This window comes from Oncorhynchus mykiss, chromosome 26 (genome assembly GCF_057628025.1).
Source record: "Oncorhynchus mykiss isolate SJ-2025 chromosome 26, ASM5762802v1, whole genome shotgun sequence".
In the NCBI taxonomy this organism is placed as follows: Eukaryota; Metazoa; Chordata; class Actinopteri; order Salmoniformes; family Salmonidae; genus Oncorhynchus; species Oncorhynchus mykiss.
In genome coordinates this window covers 9007763-9027398 of record NC_143047.1, presented here as the reverse complement: position 1 = coordinate 9027398, position 19636 = coordinate 9007763, and the positions used below count along the sequence as shown (strand labels likewise).

At 42.3% G+C, this 19636-nt stretch overlaps 2 protein-coding genes across 3 annotated transcripts in view; both read left to right on the top strand.

Moving 5' to 3' along the window:
* LOC110506336 (anoctamin-1) overlaps positions 1-16636 on the top strand; it is a 65518-nt gene extending 48882 nt beyond the window's left edge. For both annotated transcript variants that reach the window (XM_090221974.1, XM_036963701.2), the window contains exons 16-25: positions 2911-3112; positions 3390-3501; positions 3693-3750; positions 4149-4249; positions 4431-4573; positions 6906-7058; positions 7585-7637; positions 7779-7963; positions 13637-13742; positions 13904-16636. In XM_090221974.1, coding sequence (XP_090078100.1) covers positions 2911-3112; positions 3390-3501; positions 3693-3750; positions 4149-4249; positions 4431-4573; positions 6906-7058; positions 7585-7637; positions 7779-7963; positions 13637-13742; positions 13904-14116 — 1326 coding nt within the window. In that variant the 3' untranslated portion in view covers positions 14117-16636. The remainder of the gene's footprint in view (positions 1-2910; positions 3113-3389; positions 3502-3692; positions 3751-4148; positions 4250-4430; positions 4574-6905; positions 7059-7584; positions 7638-7778; positions 7964-13636; positions 13743-13903) is intronic.
* Positions 16637-17521: 885 nt separating this feature from the next.
* On the top strand, positions 17522-18887 carry LOC110506335 (FAS-associated death domain protein). Its single transcript, XM_021585887.3, has 2 exons — positions 17522-17886; positions 18230-18887. Exons 1-2 carry the CDS (start codon positions 17589-17591, stop codon positions 18517-18519), a joined length of 588 nt encoding a protein of 195 aa, XP_021441562.3. The 5' UTR covers positions 17522-17588; the 3' UTR covers positions 18520-18887.
* Positions 18888-19636: the final 749 nt, after the last annotated feature.

The following is a 19636-nucleotide window of genomic DNA, read 5'->3' as shown; positions in this document are numbered from 1 at the left end:
GGGCGCCTCTGGCAGCTCCGGACAGACGTGCGGTTCTGGCAGGTCCGGACAGACGTGCAGTTCTGGCAGGTCCGGACAGACGGGCGGCTCTGGCAGCTCCTGACTGACAGGCGGCTTTGGCAGCTCCTGACTGACGGGTGGCTCCGGCAGCTCCTGACTGACGGGTGGCTCCGGCAGCTCCGGACTGACGGGCGGCTCCGGCAGCTCCTGACTGACGGGCGGCTCTGGCAGCTACTTATTGACGGGCGGCTCCGGCAGCTCCTGACTGACGTGAGGCTCCGGCAGCTCCTGACTGACGGGCGGCTCCGGCTGCTCCTGACTGACGGGCGGCTCCGGCAGCTCCTGACAGACAGGAGGGACAACCTGGAGGGAGAAGACGGAGAGACAGCCTGGTGCGTGGCGCTGCGACAGGGCCCACCAGGCTGGGTAGACCTACAGGAGGCCTGGCGCGTGGAGGAGGCACCGAATGGACTGGGCCGTGGAGGCGCACTGGAGGTCGAGCAACGAGCCTGCACAACCTGTCCTGGCTGGATACCCCCGATAGCCCGGCAAGTGCGGCGGGTTGGAACAGACCGCACTGTGCTGGCGAACCGGGGACACCGTGCGTATGGCTAGTGCCATATGACCCGGGCCGAGGAGACGCACCGAGCTATGCGTGCGCACTGGGGACACCGTGCGCCTCACCGCATAACACGGTGCCTCTCGCCTCGGTAAGCACAGGGAGTTGGCTCAGGTCTCCTACCTGACTTTGCCAATCTCCCCATGTGCTCCCCCCAAGAAAATAGAGACATAAAAAAGGAACTAAGGTTAGGACGTGACAGCAATCCCATCATGCTTAGGGTCATGTATTATTTTGGCTACCATAGCTATGCCCCCATAGTATGACAATTCCCTCATCCATAGGGCACGAGTGGTCACAATGGTTTGTTGATCATGAAAACGATGTATGCCATGGCCGTCTCAGTCACCAGATCTCAACCCGATTAAACATTTATGGGAGATTCTGGGGCAGAAATATGTGTTAATTTATTAAAAATAAAAAACTGATATCACATTTACATAAGTATTCAGACCCTTTACTCGGTACTTTGTTGAAGCACCATAGGCAGCGATTACAGCCTCGAGTCCATTGGGTATGAAGCTACAAGCTTGGAACACCTGTATTTGGGGTGTTTCTCTCATTTTTCTTTGCAGATCCTCTCAAGCTCTGTCAGGTTGGATGGGGAGCGTTGCTGCACAGATATTTTTAGGTCTTTCCAGAGATGTTGGATTGGGTTCAAGTCCGGGCTCTGGCTGGGCCACTCAAGGACATTCAGAGACATTCAATGCCACTCCTGCGTTAATCTTGGCTGAGTGCTTAGGGTCGTTGTCCTGTTGGAAGGTGAACATTCGCCTCAGTCTGAGGTCCTGAACTCTCTGAAGCAGGTTTTCATCAAGGATATCTCTGTACTTTGCTCTGTTCATCTTTGCCTTGATCCTGACTAGTTTCCCAGTCCCTGCAGCAGAAAAACATCCCCACAGCATGATGCTGCCACCACCATGCTTCACTGTAGGGATAGTGTCGGGTTTCCTCCAGACGTGACGCTTGGCATTCAGGCCAATGAGTTGAATCTTGGCTTCATCAGACCAAAGAATCTTGTTTCTCATGGTCTGAGATCCTTTAGGTGCCGTTTGGCAAACTCCAAGCGGGCAGTCGTGCATTTTAATGAGGTCTGGCCGCTCTACCAAATAGGCCTAATTAGTGGAGTGCTGCAGAAATGGTTGTCTTTCTGGAATGTTGTCCCATCTCCACAGAGGAACTCTAGAGCTCTGTCAGAGTGACCATCTGGTTCTTGGTCACCTCCCTGACCAAGGCCCTTTTCCCCCGATTACTCGGCTTGTACGGGCTGCCAGCCCTAGGAAGAGTCTTGGTGGTTCCAAACTTCTTCCATTTAAGAATGATGGAGGCCAATGTGTTCTTGGGACCTTCAATGCTTCAGAAATGTTTTGGTACCCTTTCCCAGATCTGTGCCTCGACACAATCCTGTCTCGGAGCTCTACAGACAATTCCTTCGACCTTGTGGCTTGGTTTTTGCTCAGACATGCACTGTCAACTGTGGGACCTTATATAGACAGGTGTGTGCCTTTCCAAATCATGTCCAATTAATAAGAATGTTCATCAGGTGGAATCCAATCAAGTTGTAGAAACATCTCAAGGATGATCAATGGAAACAGGATGCAGCGGAGCTCAATTTCTAGTCTCATAGCAAAGGGTCTGAATACTTTTATTTTTACACATTTTCAAAATCTCTCAACCTGTTTTCACTTTGTCATTGTGAGGTATTGTGTGCAGATTGCTGGGGATTTTTATTTATTTAATCCATTTTAGAATAAGGCTGTAACGTAGAAAAGTCAAAGGATCTGAATATTTTCTGAAGGCACTGTAATGAATTAAATGTATTTTCGTGTCAAATCTCCAGTTGGCAACCCATGCCTTATGGGATTAATTCACTAATTAACAAACATTACAATAATTCACTGTGATAATTCAGTGATAATCCTTTAGTATTTTACAGATTGAAAGCTGAAAAAAAATACGATCCACAATCTGCTCTGGACAAGTCCAGTCCTGGAGTGTCTTGACAAAATGAAACAAAATTATTGAGGCTGACATCATCCAGTGTCCAGAAAAATGAATTCGAATGGTATGCAAATATGTGCATATTTAATTAGATATATAATTTGCATATTTTAACACAATATTTCAGAAACATTGTAATACAAAAATGTATTTTATTTGTGTTTACATTCAACTGGTAAAAGTTGATTTGTAACAAGATTAAGATAAAATATATATTCCTTATCAGGGTGTGGTGCTGGTCTTAAACAGCTCATGAACTCGAAGTTTGTGTTCTCTTGTCTCCTCTGCAGGTTGGTGTGACCTTTGCCGTAGTGTTCGGGGTCATCCTGTACAGAATCTCCATCAAGGCGGCCTTACACATGAGCTCCAATCCCACGGCTCGCACCAACATCCGGGCAACTGTCAAGGGCACTGCTGCTGTCATCAACCTGGTGATTATCATCATCATGGATGAGGTCTACGGTGCCTTAGCTCGCTGGCTCACTCTTCTTGGTTAGTCCCTCAACTATGACCAAAATGCTGTGATCACACAACTGTACCATGTTAGCAAAGCTCACCCTGTGTATTAGGCCCTGCAGTCTATCCGGGAGTGCTATCCGTATTGACTGTATTTACCCAGTTTTAATACATTTATAACTACCTTTCTCTACTACTTTTCAGTGTCGGCTACAAAAGCTACAGTTCTGGATTATAACCCCCTTGATCACTGAATCCTCTTCAGTTTTGTATCAATCAGGTGATATAAACTCATTTTGTTTTGTATTCTCAGAGGTGCCAAAGACTGACAAGAGTTTTGAGGAGAGGCTGATAATCAAGACCTTTGTTCTGAAGTTTGCCAACGCCTTCTCCCCCATCGTCTACCTGGCCTTCTTCAGGGGCAGGTTGAACTCTCTTCTACTCTATTTGGCTAATAAGCTTCTTCACAACTCAAACATCTTAGCAGATATCCGCCATTGATACACTTTCACCATAAAACCTGATTATGTTTAATCATTTGTTTTTTATTGTGATTTACACCTCTTAAGGATAGTGGCCAATGAATGTTACCTTTTTTCAACCTGTACGTCCACAGAATGGTTGGGCGTCCTGGGGACTATGTGTATGTTATCGGGTCATACAGGATGGAGGAGGTAATCAACTGGATTCATCTTTGTTTATCTTTAAACATTGACCAGAATGCCTTTAAATGTTGACCAAAATAAGTCCAAATGCTTCATGATTCAATGCTGGATAATCAATGGAAATATTACCATATGCTGTAATGGTTATAACCCTCCCTTATTTACAAAGTAACAGGGGCAAGATCCTCTATAGGTATCCCAGGGCAATTGTGTAGGTTCCAGGCCTGGTGCCCTTGAGCCCTATCCTAAAGACAATTGGCATGGTAGATAACATCAAAGCTAACCAACCTATCAGAGAAAGCAGAAGTGTAACAATTACAGGCTAGCCCTTCCAGTCTGTTAGATGGAGATTACCTCTGTTATCTGTGTGTCTGACTGGGCTGACTGCTGTCTCGTCTGTACACCAGTGTGCCCACGCAGGTTGCTTGATGGAGCTGTGTATTCAGCTCTGTATCACCATGCTGGGCAAACAGCTCATCCAGAACAACCTGTTTGAAATCGGCATCCCGTAAGTACAGTACAGAGCAGGTACCATACTGTCTGGATGAAACTAGGACATAATCACACACCCACTCACACACACACACACCACACCCACTCACACACACACACAAGCACACAAGCACTAAAATAAATATGCTCAGGGCTAGACTCATATTGCTACTATTTCTTTTCTCTGCTTGCTACAGTAAAATCAAGAAGCTGATCAGGCGCCGGAAGTCTGACATGGACTCTCAGCAGCAGGAGGACTATAACATGACCCTACAGCGTCATGAGAAGGACCACTTCTTGGGTCCCTTCGTGGGCCTCAGCCCAGAGTACATGGAGATGAGTGAGTCATATGTCAGTCTGTCCAGTAAAGCTCCTGACAGCTTACTGAGGATCAGCCGCCCTCAGGCCACCCTATTCCAATTCTCCTTATCACATGAGACAGGAGGAAAATTAACTACTGCAGTGTGCTGTGAGTAGAGATTTGGCGCAAAGGATTATAGAGATCATAGATATACTATTTCATTCTAGGGCTGTGATAAGCATGTCTGATTGGCTTTTCCCTTTTACGGTCAACTAATTACTGCCAATGAATTACTTCTAATGTACTGTGCACGACATACATAATTAGTCAACTAATGTAGCGTGTACATTAGTTATCAATAATTTTTTATCTTTTTAAGCTCTTGCTATTGAGGTCAGGTCTTTGTGTGTGTGTGTGGGGGGGGGGGGGGGGGGGGGGTTAGGCAGGGACGATACAACCATGTTTGTATGAAACTGGCAACTTTTATAAATGTCACTGATTACTGGAATTAGCAAGCCAGAAAATGTTATCCTCAGTAACCACTTCTCTTTACGCCGTAAAGCGTGACATTTGATTTAACAATAAGACATTTTACTTCATGCCGCTCACGGTATTAGATCCTGATTAGTTGTAAAACCTCCGATGTGAAACCCTCTCTGAAAATGCATATTCTCTGCATGAGATAATCCTCAGTGGAGAAGCAGAGAACCATTCTGTCTATAATGCCCACGTAATCAGCACAAGTGGATTTAGTTGACCTGATTTTGACTTTAGTCCTTAGATGTCTTTATCAGCGGCTTCTTTCCTTGCAGCATCAGACTGAATAACTGGACAATCCCTACAGCATGTACATTGAAAAGACACACTGTGTAAGACGAAGAATGGGGGGAAACCTCAAACGTCTGTACATCTGTGCCATAACATACTGATACTACTACATTACTTACTGTATACCAGGAGCGTTGGGCCAGTAACCAAAAGGTTGCTGGATCGAATCTCTGAGCTGACAAGGTAAAAAAATCTGTCGTTCTGCCCCTGAGCAAGGCAGTTAACCCATTGTTCCCCGGTTGATTAAGGCAATGCGGAAGACGTTTCAGTTGTAAAAACTGACTAGGTATACCCTTTCCCTTTCCCCACACCATATCCATCATAAGAAATATTACTGCTCCCTCTCACGATCCGTGCAATGGATAAACCATGAATAATTACTGTATGGAATTCATTCACAGTATTGTGAACTAAAGTGTTGATAATGCAGTTCCATGACCATACCCTGATACACAGAATGTCACGGCTTTCTTCTGTTGAAGGAGAGGCGGACCAAAACGCAGCGTGAATATTTTGATACATCTTTAATAAAGATGAAAATAGAACAATATACAAAAACAAGAACCGTAAAAAACAGCCCTATCTGGTGTAACAACCACAAAGACAGGAACAATCACCCACAAAACCCAACACAAAACAGGCTACCTAAATATGGTTCCCAATCAGAGACAATGACTAACACCTGCCTCTGATTGAGAACCATATCAGGCCCAAACACAGAAACAGACAAACAAGACATCCAACATAGAAGGCCCACTCAGATCACACCCTGACCAACCAAAACATAGAACATACAAAGCAAACTATGGTCAGGGTGTGACACAGAAGCCATAAAGAAGGGTTATGGTGATGATTCCAGGGTTCGTTCAATATGTCTAGTTGTTATTTCTACTAGTTATACTGTACAACTTTATCAACTAGAAATCTCTGGGTAGCAGCTATAGAAGCACAGTCATATTGTTGTGGCATAGCAGTCCTATCTACACCGACTCAAAGATTCAGTCCATCTTTAGGTTTTTAGGCATGCCTGTTTAAGTGGCTTTTTCAAGGGTACTCAACTGAAAACCAGCTAGGATTAATATATGGATGCAGGCACAAAAGGCCAGAGTGTTTGAACCCATTCAGAGTGTGAAGTGGGCACATTTAAAAAAATAAAACGTTTTTTTGATTGGATCTCTGGAAGTTTTACCTAGTACATTTCAGTAAAGTTTCTGACTGTGGCCATCCGAAAGCAAGTGCAGAAACATGGCATGCCCTCATTCCACCATCTCATTACTTTTTGCTTAGACATGTTCATCTCTCATGTGTTGTCCTTGTAGTGTGTACTGTGCATTTCAAATGGAAAAAAAATGGAAACGCATATATTGCGTAGTACGGTATTAGAAGTAGATTATTAACGGCTTGTGCTCCTCTTTCCACTTCCCTCTATACTTGTGCTCCAGTTATCTAATTTGAGATTTAATCTACCCAGCATGCTTTGTGTTGATTTCCTTGTGGTCATAATGTCCAGTTGAATATATCTGTTTTGTTTTTTAACTCGCAGTCATCCAGTTTGGCATGGTGACCCTGTTTGTGGCCTCCTTTCCCTTGGCACCACTCTTTGCTCTGCTCAACAACATCATCGAGATCCGTCTTGATGCTAAGAAGTTTGTGACAGAGGTCAGGAGGCCCATCGCAGCCAGAGCAAAAGACATTGGTAGGTTTCCATCTCCAGACTTTAACAGCACTGGTCTATTGATTTTATAATAAAGGGGACATTTTAACCTAATTTCTTCCACTTTTCAAATTGAATTTGACTTAATTGGAGATTCCCAGAATTGGCCCTACATGATAGATACCAAATTGAAATAGGTAGCAGGAATTTCCCATCTGAAAACACAGGTCCCTCACAAATGTTTTGGTCATGTTTGTGTGATTACATCATTGAGTCAGCTATTTGGTTTGAATGCGATACATTTTTATAATACAATAATCTAGTAAAATCTAATGATCCTTAAAACACCTTATCATTATATCCATTCAGTGACTATCAATGGGATACACATTTATTTTTGCCAATGTTTTTCTGGTGGTACACATTTATGATGTGACCATAATACATTTTTTCAACCAATTAATTAACCATTGCATCTACCATGTCTAAGTAAAGTAGGTACATATAAAGCCCCCTTGTCTACCCAGTTATTGGTGTTTCGGGCAAATCTCCATATCTTATTTCTCAGGCATCTGGTATAATCTTCTGAGAGGGCTCAGCAAAGTAGCAGTCATTGTCAATGTAAGTACATACCTTCACATTAATAAAAACATTTAAAGTGCTCATTATTTCCAGGTCTGTCGTCAAGATTACACAATGTTGACGTTTGAAGATCCTTTTGGTCATCACACCTCTCCCCTCTCCTCTGTCTGCTCTCTCCAGGCGTTTGTGATTTCCTTCACGTCCGACTTCATCCCTCGACTAGTCTACCAGTACATGTACAGCCCTGATGGCTCCATGCACGGCTTTGTCAACCACACTCTGTCCTACTTCAACGTCAGTGACTTCCAGCCTGGCACTGCCCCTCTGCAGCCAATGCACCTGGGGTATGAAGTGCAGATATGCAGGTAAGACATTCAAAACATTATGGTCCCCTTCGATGAAATCAGGAAGGGGACTATGAATCTGTCTCTGTCCGTACGTGTGTGTACGTGCGTACGTCACACGCTATATCTCAGACATCACTGGACCGATTTTGACGACACTTGGGTGAATGATGTCTTGCCATAGAGGTCCGACATTTACAAAATGACAGTGATTGGCCAGATGGTAGTGCTATAACAAGCGATTGAAAATGACAACTTTGAAAGGTCACGCTCCTCACTCTGTTTGGCATAATGTCATGAAATTCGCCACATACTGTAGGTCCCTCTCCTCGCAAGTAAAATATTTGCCTGAGCGATCCATAAGGTCCACCATGATGGATTTTCCACCATTTTGAATGTTGTGAAAAACACAAAAAACGCTATTCCTCTAGCACCGAATGATTGATCTGCACAAAACTTGCACAAAAGGGCTCAACGTAATATGTTCCAGACTAGTAATTAAAACAATATGGCCGCTATTGACTAAAGCTAACGGTAATTTACCACGGTAATTTTGAAGAATAATAGTGACGACATCAAAACTATGAAATAACATGTAGTAACCAAAAAATTGTTAAACAAATCAAAATCAAAAGAGTGTGCGAAGATGTCATCAAGGCAAAGGGTGGCTATTTGAAGAATCTCAAATATAAAATATATTTTGATTTGTTTAACACTTTTTTGGTTGCTACATGATTCCACGTGTGTTATTTCATAGTTTTGATGTCTTCACTATTATTGTACAATGTAGAAAATAGTCCAAATAAAGGAAAACCCTTGAATGAGTAGGTGTTCTAAAACTGTTGACCGGTAGTGTATCTGTGTCCATATTGTCCATGAGTTTATATTAGATAGTCCATATGGTTCAAGAGAAAAATAGCCTAATTAATAAAAAAGGATCTAATCAACACTGGCATTATTTTCAGAACTCTACAACTCTTCCAACTACTGACTTTTTTCACAACTGCCACCAGTTTGATGATGTTGAACATCTCATTCCAAGATCATGGGCATTAATATGGAGTTGGTCCCCCCTGTGCTGCTATAACAGCCTACGCTCTTCCAGGAAGGTTTTCCAATAGATGTTGGAACATTGCTACGGGGACTTGCTTCCATTCAGCCACAAGAACATTAGTGAGGTCGGGCACTGGTGTTGGGCGATTAGGCCTGACTCGCAGTCGCCGTTCCAATTCATCCCAAAGATGTTCGATGGGGTTGAGGTCAGGGCTCTGTGCAGGCCAGTCAAGTTCTTCCACACCGATCTCAACAAACCATTTCTGTATGGACCGCACTTTGTGTACGGGGGAATTGTCATGCTGAAACATGAAAGGACCTTCCCCAAACTGTTGCCACAAAGTTGGAAGCACAGAATCGTATAGAAATTAATTGTATGCTCTAGTGTGTTAAGATTCCCTTCCCTGGAACTAAGGGGCCTATCCCTAACCATGGAAAACAGCCCCAGACCATTATACCACCTCCCCCAAACTTTACAGTTGGCACTATGCATTCGGGCAGGTAGCGTTCTCCTGGCATCTGCCAAACCCAGATTCGTCCGTCAGACTACCAGACAGTGAAGCGTGATTCATCACTCCAGAGAACACGTTTCCACTGCTCCAGAGTACAATGACAGCGAGCTTTACACACTTTCAGCCGACGCTTGGCATTGCACATAGGGATCTTAGGCTTGTATGCGGCTGCTCGGCCATGGAAACCTAGAAACTCTGATGAACAGTTCTTGTGCTGACATTGCTTCCAGAGGCAGTTTGGAACTCGGTAATGAGTGTTGCAACTGAGGACAGATGATTTTCAGCACTCGGCGGTCCTATTCTGTGAGTTTGTAAGGCCTACCACTTTGCGTTGTTGCTCCTAGACGTTTTCACTTCACAATAGCGCCACTGACATTTGACCGGTGCAGCTCTAGCAGGGCATACATTTGACGAACTGACTTTTTCGAAAGGTGGCATCTTATGACGGTGCCATGTTGAAAGTCACTGAGCTCTTCAGTAAGGCCATTCTACTGCCAATGCTTGTCTATGAAGATTAGATGGCTGTGTGCTTGATTTTATACACCTGTCAGCAACCGGTGTGGCTGAAAAAGCAGAATCCACTAATTTGAAGCCGTGTCCACATACTTTTCTATATATAGTGTACATATTGACATAGTAATTTTTATTTATTTATTTCAACTTTATTTAACCAGGTAGGCTAGTTGAGAACTAGTTCTCATTTACAACTGCGACCTGGCCAAGATAAAGCACAGCAGTTCGACACATACAACAACACAGAGTTACGCATGGAATTAACAAAACATACAGTCAATAATACAGTAGAACAAAATAAAACAAAAAGTCTATATACAGCATGTGCAAATGAGGTACGATAAATAGGCCATGGTGGCGAAGTAAATTACAATATAGCAATTAAACACTGGAATGGTAGATGTGCAGAAGATTAATGTGCAAGTAGAAGTACTGGGGTGCAAAGGAGCAAGATAAATAAATAAATACAGTATGGAAATGAGGTAGTTGGATGGGCTGTTTACAGATGGGCTATGTACTGGTGCAGTGATCTGTGAGCTGCTCTGACAGCTAGTACTTAAAGCTAGTGAGGGAGATATGAGTCTCCAGCTTCAGTGAAAAATATATACAAGTATATAACAAAAGGGATCATACTGAAACACTCATATTAAACACCAATGGTATTCACTAAGTTGATGGTTTAGGATAATGTTTTACAGCTTTGTCGTTCTATATAAAAAAAAAATCAAAAATCATCATTATTTCATATATTTCACATGTGATAAGGCCACACAGAGGGCCAAAGATAATTGCAGACACCTGTAATAGTCTGTTTTGTGATAGATTACATATAATCCTTGAATGAAATCAACATTCTAGTTGTATACTGGTAAACTTCACAAGTTTCCAGTAATATATTGTCCCTTTGCAACCCTTCTCAAGACTCAAGAACATTCATATCAACCACACGGTGGCACTATAACGGCCACATGTTTTGTTACTTTCAGTTAATCTAGGTTGAATTGGGCGCGGATATACAGACACACCTTGTTCACAAAATTGACGACGTATTTCACGCAGTGAGAGTTGAGCAGGGACGAACAGATTGGGTTCAGTCAGTTCAGTCAGTCATCCTAATGATCCTTCCCCAGCTAGCTAGTTTATGCTTGTGGCTAGAAAATTCAGTGCTAATTTAAAACTTGTCTGCATTGTGGGGACTTGGGAGAGTGTCCAGAATCATTCTGTTTTAATCAGAGTAATTGTTTGTTTTTCCCTTCCCAAATATAGATGTTAATGCTGTAGTTGTACATTTTGGGTGAAAATCACTCCAATAAATGGGTATTAGCTGTCACACTGGCGTGATGATATTGGCCACACTATCGAGCTACTTCCCTCAGCAGTGCTTTGCAGTCGGCAAGCGGGAGAGAAGGAAACACTGTGCACAATGATTTATATACTCTGAACAAAAATATAAACGCAACATGTAACGTTTTGGCCCCATGTTTCATGAGCTGAAATAGAAAATCGTAGACATTTTCCATATGCACAAAATGCTTATTTCTCTCAAATTTTGTGCAAAAATGTGTTTACATCCATGTTAGTGAGCATTCCTCCTCTGCCAAGATAATCCATCCACCTGACAGGTGTGGCATATCAAGAATCTGATTAAACACCATGATCCTTAAACAGGTGCACCTTGTGCTGGGGACAATAAAAGGTCACTCTAAAATGTGCAGTGTTGTCACAAAACACAATATCACAGATGTCACAAGTTTTAAGGAAGGGTGCAATTGGCATACTGATTGCAGGAATGTCCACCAGAGCTGTTGCCAGAGATTTGAATGTTCATTTCTCTACCATAAGCCGTCATTTTAGAGAATTTGGCAGTACGCCCTACCGGCCTCACAACCGCAGACCATGTGTAACCATGCCAGCCCAGGACCTCCACATCCGGCTTCTTCACCTGCAGGATTATCTGAGACCAGCCACCTGGACAGCTGATGAAACTGGGGGTTCACACAACCCAAAAAATTCAGCACAAACTGTCAGAAACCGTCTCAGGGAAGCTCATTTGCGTACTCGTAGTCCTCGCCAAGGTCTTGACTTGACTGCAATTTGGCGTCGTAACCTACTTCAGTGGACAAATTATGAATCCCAGTTTCAACAGTACCTGGCAGATGGCAGACAGCGTGTATGGCGTCGTGTGGGCGAGCGGTTTGCTGATGTCAACATTGTGAACAGAGTGCTCCATGGTGGCGGTGGGGTTATGGTATGGGCAGGCATAATCTACGGACAAGGAACACAATTGCATTTTAATCGATGGCAATTTGAATGCACAGAGATACCATGACAAGATCCTGAGGCCCATTGTCGTGCCATTCATCCGCTGCCATCACCTCATGCTTCAGCATGATAATATACAGCACGATGTCACAAGGATCTGTACACAATGCCTGGAAGCTGGAAATGTCCCAGTTCTTCCATGGCCTGCATATTCACCAGACATGTCACCCATTGAGCATATTTGGGATGCTCTGGACCTACGTTTATGACAGCGTGTTCCAGTTCCCGCCAATATCCAGCAACTTCACACAGCCATTGAAGAGGAGTGGGACAACATTTCACAGGCCACAATCAACAGCCTGATCAACTCTATGCGAAGAAGATATGTCGCGCTGCATGATGCACACCAGATACTGACTGGTTTTATGATCCACGCCCATACTTTTTTTTAAAGGTATCTTTGACCAACAAATGCATATCTGTATTCCCAGTTGTGGAATCCATAGATTAGGGCCTAATGAATGTATTTCAATTCACTGATTTCCTTATATGAACTGTAACTCAGTAAAATCTTTGAAATTGTTGCATGTTGCGTTTACATTTTTGTTCAGTGCATATATACACTACATGACTGACAGAGTGCGCTGTTTTGACGCTACCCAACCATTGTAAAAAATAAGCATTTATTAATGTCTACATTTTTTTGCCATGTTTATGACATAACACCTTAATGCATATTCTTAAATTATATTATTTGAGCTAAACATAAAATAAAAAATACATGAAAAGTAGCTAACGTACCTACCGCCAGCGACATGTGATACAGCTGACCGGTGGGAAGCAACATTGGTAATTGGGAAACACCTCGATATAACACTGTTGCTCTTGTCATTCACACCGATTTGTCATTGCGTTAGCTTATTGGCATGTCACGATGACATCCAGATGGTAACCAATACTGCAAGTTTTTTCTCCCTCGCCCATCGAAAAAAACATCACTTTCTTTTACAAGTTTTAACTAGAGCTGTGCTGCTGTTGTTGCCAGCTAGCCAGCATCAACTAGCTAGCTGGGAAGGGCTCATCAGGACGACTGACTGAACCGAATCCATTCGTCTCCAGTCGACTCTCGTCAACAATTTGGGCACCAGGCGTGTCCGGATAACCTCTCCCGTTTGAATTGTTGCCACTAATTTTCCCAAGTGGGGGCGCTGCATCATTCGTAGGGGACGACATGTTTACTGTGCCTTGTTTCAAATAGGTGTTACGTCATGAGAATGTGTGTGAAGTCTATCATACTGGTTGGATGCGTTGTCATTTATAGTAAATCATTTTGCCAATTCAATCCCCTCTCCAGATACAAGGACTACAGAGAGACACCATGGTCCAACACACCCTATGACCTCTCCAAAGAGTTCTGGGCTATACTGGCTTGCCGGCTGGCCTTTGTCGTCGTTTTTCAGGTCAGATGCCTACACAAAAACAAACATATGAGTCATTGAGGGTTCAATCTTTTTATGCTGAAAGCATTTTGTCATATCCTTTTGAATAACTGTTTTTGGTTATATTATTGAAGGAATTGTGAAAGAAATGCCTCAATCCGTACCGTCTTTTCTCCTTCTAGAACGTGGTAATGCTGATGAGTGACTTTGTTGACTGGCTGATCCCAGACATCCCCAAGGACATCAGTCTGCAGATCCACAAGGAGAAGGTCCTGATGGTGGAGCTCTTCATGAAGGAGGAAGAGGGCAAGAAGCTCCTCCGAGACAGCCACGCCAACCAAAGTCCTCTTCAGCCCCGCTCTCGCCCTGCCTCACATACACCTTCTAACTGCTAGTGCCCTGGTGGGTGGCTCCATCTGCCCGTTCATCTGGTCTGTTCAAAAACCTTCAGCCCCCCTGTCTGGACTTGGACACTCCACATACACAGTGGCCTACTCAAGAAAAGAGGGAGGCGGCTATTGGCAGGCTTCTGCACGTGCACCCTTTCTGACTTAATAGCAAGCCATTGCCCAACCTTTGGTGAACCAGGTATCAGGCAGAAGGCTCAGAGGGCTGTTTTTCTCTTTTGCACAAAAATGATACAATGCAGGAAAACATGTCGATCTTTTTTGAATATGCAATTTTGCTAGCTAATGTTTTTATTTTGAAACTTTTGCCTTTTTAAGACACTGAGATCAGGTAAAGGAGCTTGCCATTCTGCTTGTTTACCATGCCAATTTTCCCTTATGTCATGTGTTTTATGTCCTGTTTGTTATTATACTAATTCATACCTATCGTGGGCTAGGTTTCCATTGACAAATTTTCATGCAAATATTCTACAATCCGCATAAAAACAACATTTCCCACCAGAGATGTTTCCATCAAATGTACATGTTGCAGATGAAAGTATGTGCATGATGACTTAGTGCACATAAACATATATTTTGCAGTTCAATTCCCACATACCGAACACAAAATAGCCTACAAGTTAAAGGTTTCCATCACATTTTCAAATGGACTGATGTTTTCTCACCCAATTTTTTTTAACGTTATATAGCGAGTGTGCCCATTCTGGTAAGTGCGCTCTAGCCAACGTATCTGCCCGCTGTTGACTAGACTGCGCAAATAGCCTACGCGATGATATTATTATGGACAAAAGAGCGAGATCACTTTTATTTGTCAAACAGCAGCCAAGCATCGATGATTATGTCAACAACTATTTCAAGGGGAGGAAGAAGGTATTTTGTCAGCTCATTTTGTATATAATTTGTGAGTAAACAATACTTTTTAATGCATATCCAATACATTGTCAATATTGAATCCTATCAATATACACAGTCTACAAAACATTATTGACTTGCGCCCCCTTTTGCCCTCAGAACAGCCTCAATTCATCAGGGTATGGACTCAACAAGGTGTCGAAAGCATTCCACAGGGTTACTGGCTCATGTTGACTCCAATGCTTCCCACAGTTGTGTCAAATTGGCTGGATGTCCTTTGGGTGCTGAACCATTCTTGATACGCACGGGAAACTGTTGAGCGTTAAAGAAAACAGCAGCGTTGCAGTTCTTGACACACTCAAACCTGTGCGCCTGACACTTACTACCATCCCCGTTCAAAGGCACTTCAATCTATTGTTTTGCCAGTTCACCCTCTGAATGGCACACACAAACTATCCACGTCTCAATTGTCTCAATTCTTAAAAATGATTCTGTAGCATGTCTACTCCCATTTATCTGCACGGATTGAAGTGGATTTAACAGGTGACATCGATAAGGGATCATGTCTTTCACCCGGATTCACCTGGTCAGTCTATGTTGTGGAAAGAGAAGGTGTTCCTAATGTTTTGTACGCTCAGTGTATAGGGTTTGTAAAAGAGGAGAAACGTTCATCCATCTTGTCTTAACACAAGAAAAACAACATTATTAAAAACATTTTAAAAACCTCATGATCAAACCAAGTACATATTTACAAATGAAGCACAAAAACAAACGAGAAGAAAAATAAAAAAAATCTATCCTTTGTGGTACAATGTCATGTTTTGCTTGTTTGTGACCACTGTTTCTCATACAGAAGGATCTGTAATTCTATGTCTGTGTTTAGGAATGTGACAGACCTTTGATTTAGGCTCTTCTGATCAAACAGGGAAAAAATGTAGATACTTCACATCAATGGAATGGCATGGAACCTGGCCCCCAGACTGTTGGAATGTATTACATTATTAACAATTATTATATATTTTATATTTTCAATGATATGTACGATATTTAACTGTCTTCAACTTCTATTTTGTGTGTCTACGGTATTGAAATGTATCAACATTGACCTCTTGCAATATAATATGTTTGTAATATTACATTACTCCTGGATGCATACCCAGGTGTTTGTACTTTGATACTGGTTATATGAGATGTCTTTCCTTTTGCTTATAGAAAGAACTCTGATGGCCATTAACGTAGTCTCAAATGTATTTGTTAGGACATTGCAGAATATTGCATCACCTCATATTTTAATTTCTGATTCAAGGACATGTTCTTGTTGTTTTTTTTCAACTACTAATATTGTATGTTCATTGTATGACTTATAGGCCAATGCTGAATGGCAGCCACAATACCTTGCTTTTGAGCTAGTGGCATCTTATTCCCAACTGATACTTAGATATTTCAATCCTTGATATTCATCTTGGTATACTAGAGCAGTAGAGAAAAACTTGGTGTTTAAATATTTGCCTGAATTGTACAGCAACATTACAACTATATTTGATTAGGATAGTACTATATTTATTTCAGATTTCAGGCTTATATTTCCACTAGAGGTCTGTCAGCCTAAAGTAAAAGTTTTAGGATATTTTAATTACAATAAAATAATACAAGTTATGAGAAGTGTATGTGTATTTGTATCATGTGTTCGTTATAGAATTGATGTCTACTGTTAGCAATGCAATACAATGTTTTTTTTTGGGGGGGGGGGCAAGGAGGGGGTAAGCAGAGGGTGTACGTGGACATGACTGAGGCTAGGAGAGGATGGGTTAAGGATGTGAGAAGGTGCGTGGAGAGATGTAGAGATAATCAACTTTATTTGTTTTTAAGGATATATAGAGATGGTTCAAAGGATCCAGTCAGTGGAAGGGTGGGGGCTGTGGTGTATATCCCAGATTTTAATGTTGGAGTATGAAAGCGGTTAACTGATTGTGTCAGTGTATGGGGCAGAGATGATGGCCATGATTGTAGGTTTGAGATGGGTAGAGGAGGTGAAACCACGAGGTGGTGATCTGCTCTGATTCGGCTTCAGTGTTGACTAGTGTGAAGACGGGCAAGTCGAATGCCAGTAGTAAGGTGAGGCAATTTTATTGCACGCATCAGTCAGTAAAGGAAGAGGTGGGGAGTATGGGATGTAGGAGAGAGGAAGTTGTGTGGAGTAGAATATGGTTTGGGCATAGAGGTTTGAATGCCACGTTGTGGCTGATAGGGAGACATGAAACAGGTATGTGTTATGAGTGTTTAGTGTTGATTATGTTGCGAATTGTATGACTTAGATAGGAATAGATTGTGTGAAAGGGTTAGAGAGGCAGGACAGGGTTGGGGTTTGGGTGGTGTAGTGGGGGGAGACAAGAGGAGGAGGGAAGTGGTGTCTATTGATCTATTTAACTTTCTTAGAGGAACAGGACTAATTAAGATAATTGAATGTAGCTCGGCAGTGCCTGGCCTCCCACCACAGTACAGTAGGTGGCAGTGTATGCACCTTGAAAGTTGGATGACCCGCCAACCCAATCCCAAAGAAGAAGAAGACCTGTCGCGTGAGATATTTACTTGGTTCACTACAGTCAAGATGAGTACGTTTAACAGCGTTTTGCTGAACATTTCAGGTGAACTTGTTGGTGATCAATTGGAGAAAATGAAGTTCCTGTGTATTACAGAAATAGGAAAAAATCGTCTCGAGAAGATGACCAGTGGCTTACAACTTTTCATGGTCCTAATGGAAAGAAATAAACTTGGACCTGACAACACAGTATTTCTAGTTTCGCTTTTGACAGACATTGGTCGCCTAGATCTTGCGGACAAACTTACCAACTGTGAAAGCCAATATGCTGGAACACCGAATTATCTTCCCAACGATGAGGAGCAAGGTAAATTACGTGGTTTGCCCCACTCCCAAATATTAATGGGAAAATGTTGAAATACCATAGCGTGGGCCATGAATGTATGTAAGAATGTATCAGAGATCATGGCTACATGTTATCTGGGGAACCCTGTCACAACTGCTATGAAAGATATTAGGCTAAGTTACATTGTCACTATCTTTCTGACATGCTCTCCCATACAGTAAATGTTTGCCAGTGTATTGTATTTCCTCTGAGGGCGAATATAAAATGCAACTGTATGCCTTAGATAATGTACTGTATATTGTGTTGGAAATATGACTTTTGTAGTGGACTTATTTACATTCCATGGCATCTTCTCTTTTCCCAGCAAAACTTGACATCGCAACAGAAATGATCACTAACAACATTGGAAAGAAGTGGCGAACATATGGTCGTAAACTTGGTCTGCCAGAGGCCAAACTGGACCATATCGCGCAGAAGCACCCAAACAACCTGGAAGAGCAAGTGATGGAGCTTTTGAAGGAGTGGCGGAAAAAGCAGAAAGCTGAGGACAAAACAGACACTTTGATAAAGGCCCTTCACTCCTGTGATCAGAACTGCACTGCTGATCTGACACAGACAGAACTTGAAAAACTTAATGCCAATGGTGGACAGTGAAAGTGTGACAAACAATCTTCATCTTTTCTTAGGCCTCTTATGTTGTTTACTCAATGGATTATTTATTGATTGCTTTCACAATGAGTTTGGTGCTTTTATACGATTCAGTAAATTCACCACAATTTGTTGGCAATATTGGTATACCAGTATACTCATGGACCAGTATAATTTTATGGAAAGTAGCCCAGTGCACTCTGGGTACATACATTCCTACTACATATTGTAAGGGAATTTGGGAGAAACTTGATTGGACTATGGATATTATAAAATTGTATAGATAATGTGCATTTAAATGTGATATTGATGTATCCACTGTTGAGATTAGTAAACTGGTAAAAGATTAGTAAACTCCCTCAAGCTGGTAAAAATACTTTTCTAATTATTTAATGTTGAAGTAAACTCAAATGGATTTGTTTATGTTTGTAGTCATGCAATTCCAAATTCAACAAAACCCACAAATGTTTATGTTTGGGGTTACTGTGAACATGTTCCATAGTTGCTGTAATACTTGTCCCAAGCATTTACACGGAACCCAAACCGGCTGCATGCGTGCGCTATCGTGCATAAATTTATTTTGTCCCCCTACACCAAACGCGATCACGACGCGCAGGTTAAAATATCAAAACAAACTCTGAACCAATGACATTAATTTGGGGACAGGTCGAAAAGCATTAAACATGTATGGCAATTTAGCTAGGTAGCTTGCACTTGCTAGCTAATTTGTCCTATTTAGCTAACTTGCTGTTGCTAGCAAATTTGTCCTGGGATATAAACATTGAGTTGTTATTTTACCTGAAATGCACAAGGTCCTCTACTCCGACAATTAATCCACACATAAAACGGCCAACCGAATCGTTTCTAGTCATCTCTCCTCCTTCCAGGCTTTTTCATCTTTGAACTTTTATGGTGATTGGCATCTAAACGTTCATAGTATTACCACGACGACCGGCAAAACAGTTCACCTTTCAATCACCCACATGGGTATAACCAATGAGTAGATGGCACGTGGGTACCTGCTTCTATAAACCAATGAGGAGATGGGAGAGGCAGGACTTGCAGCGCAATCTGCGTCAGAAATAGGAATGAGTTCTATTTTAGCCCTTGGCATCACAGACGC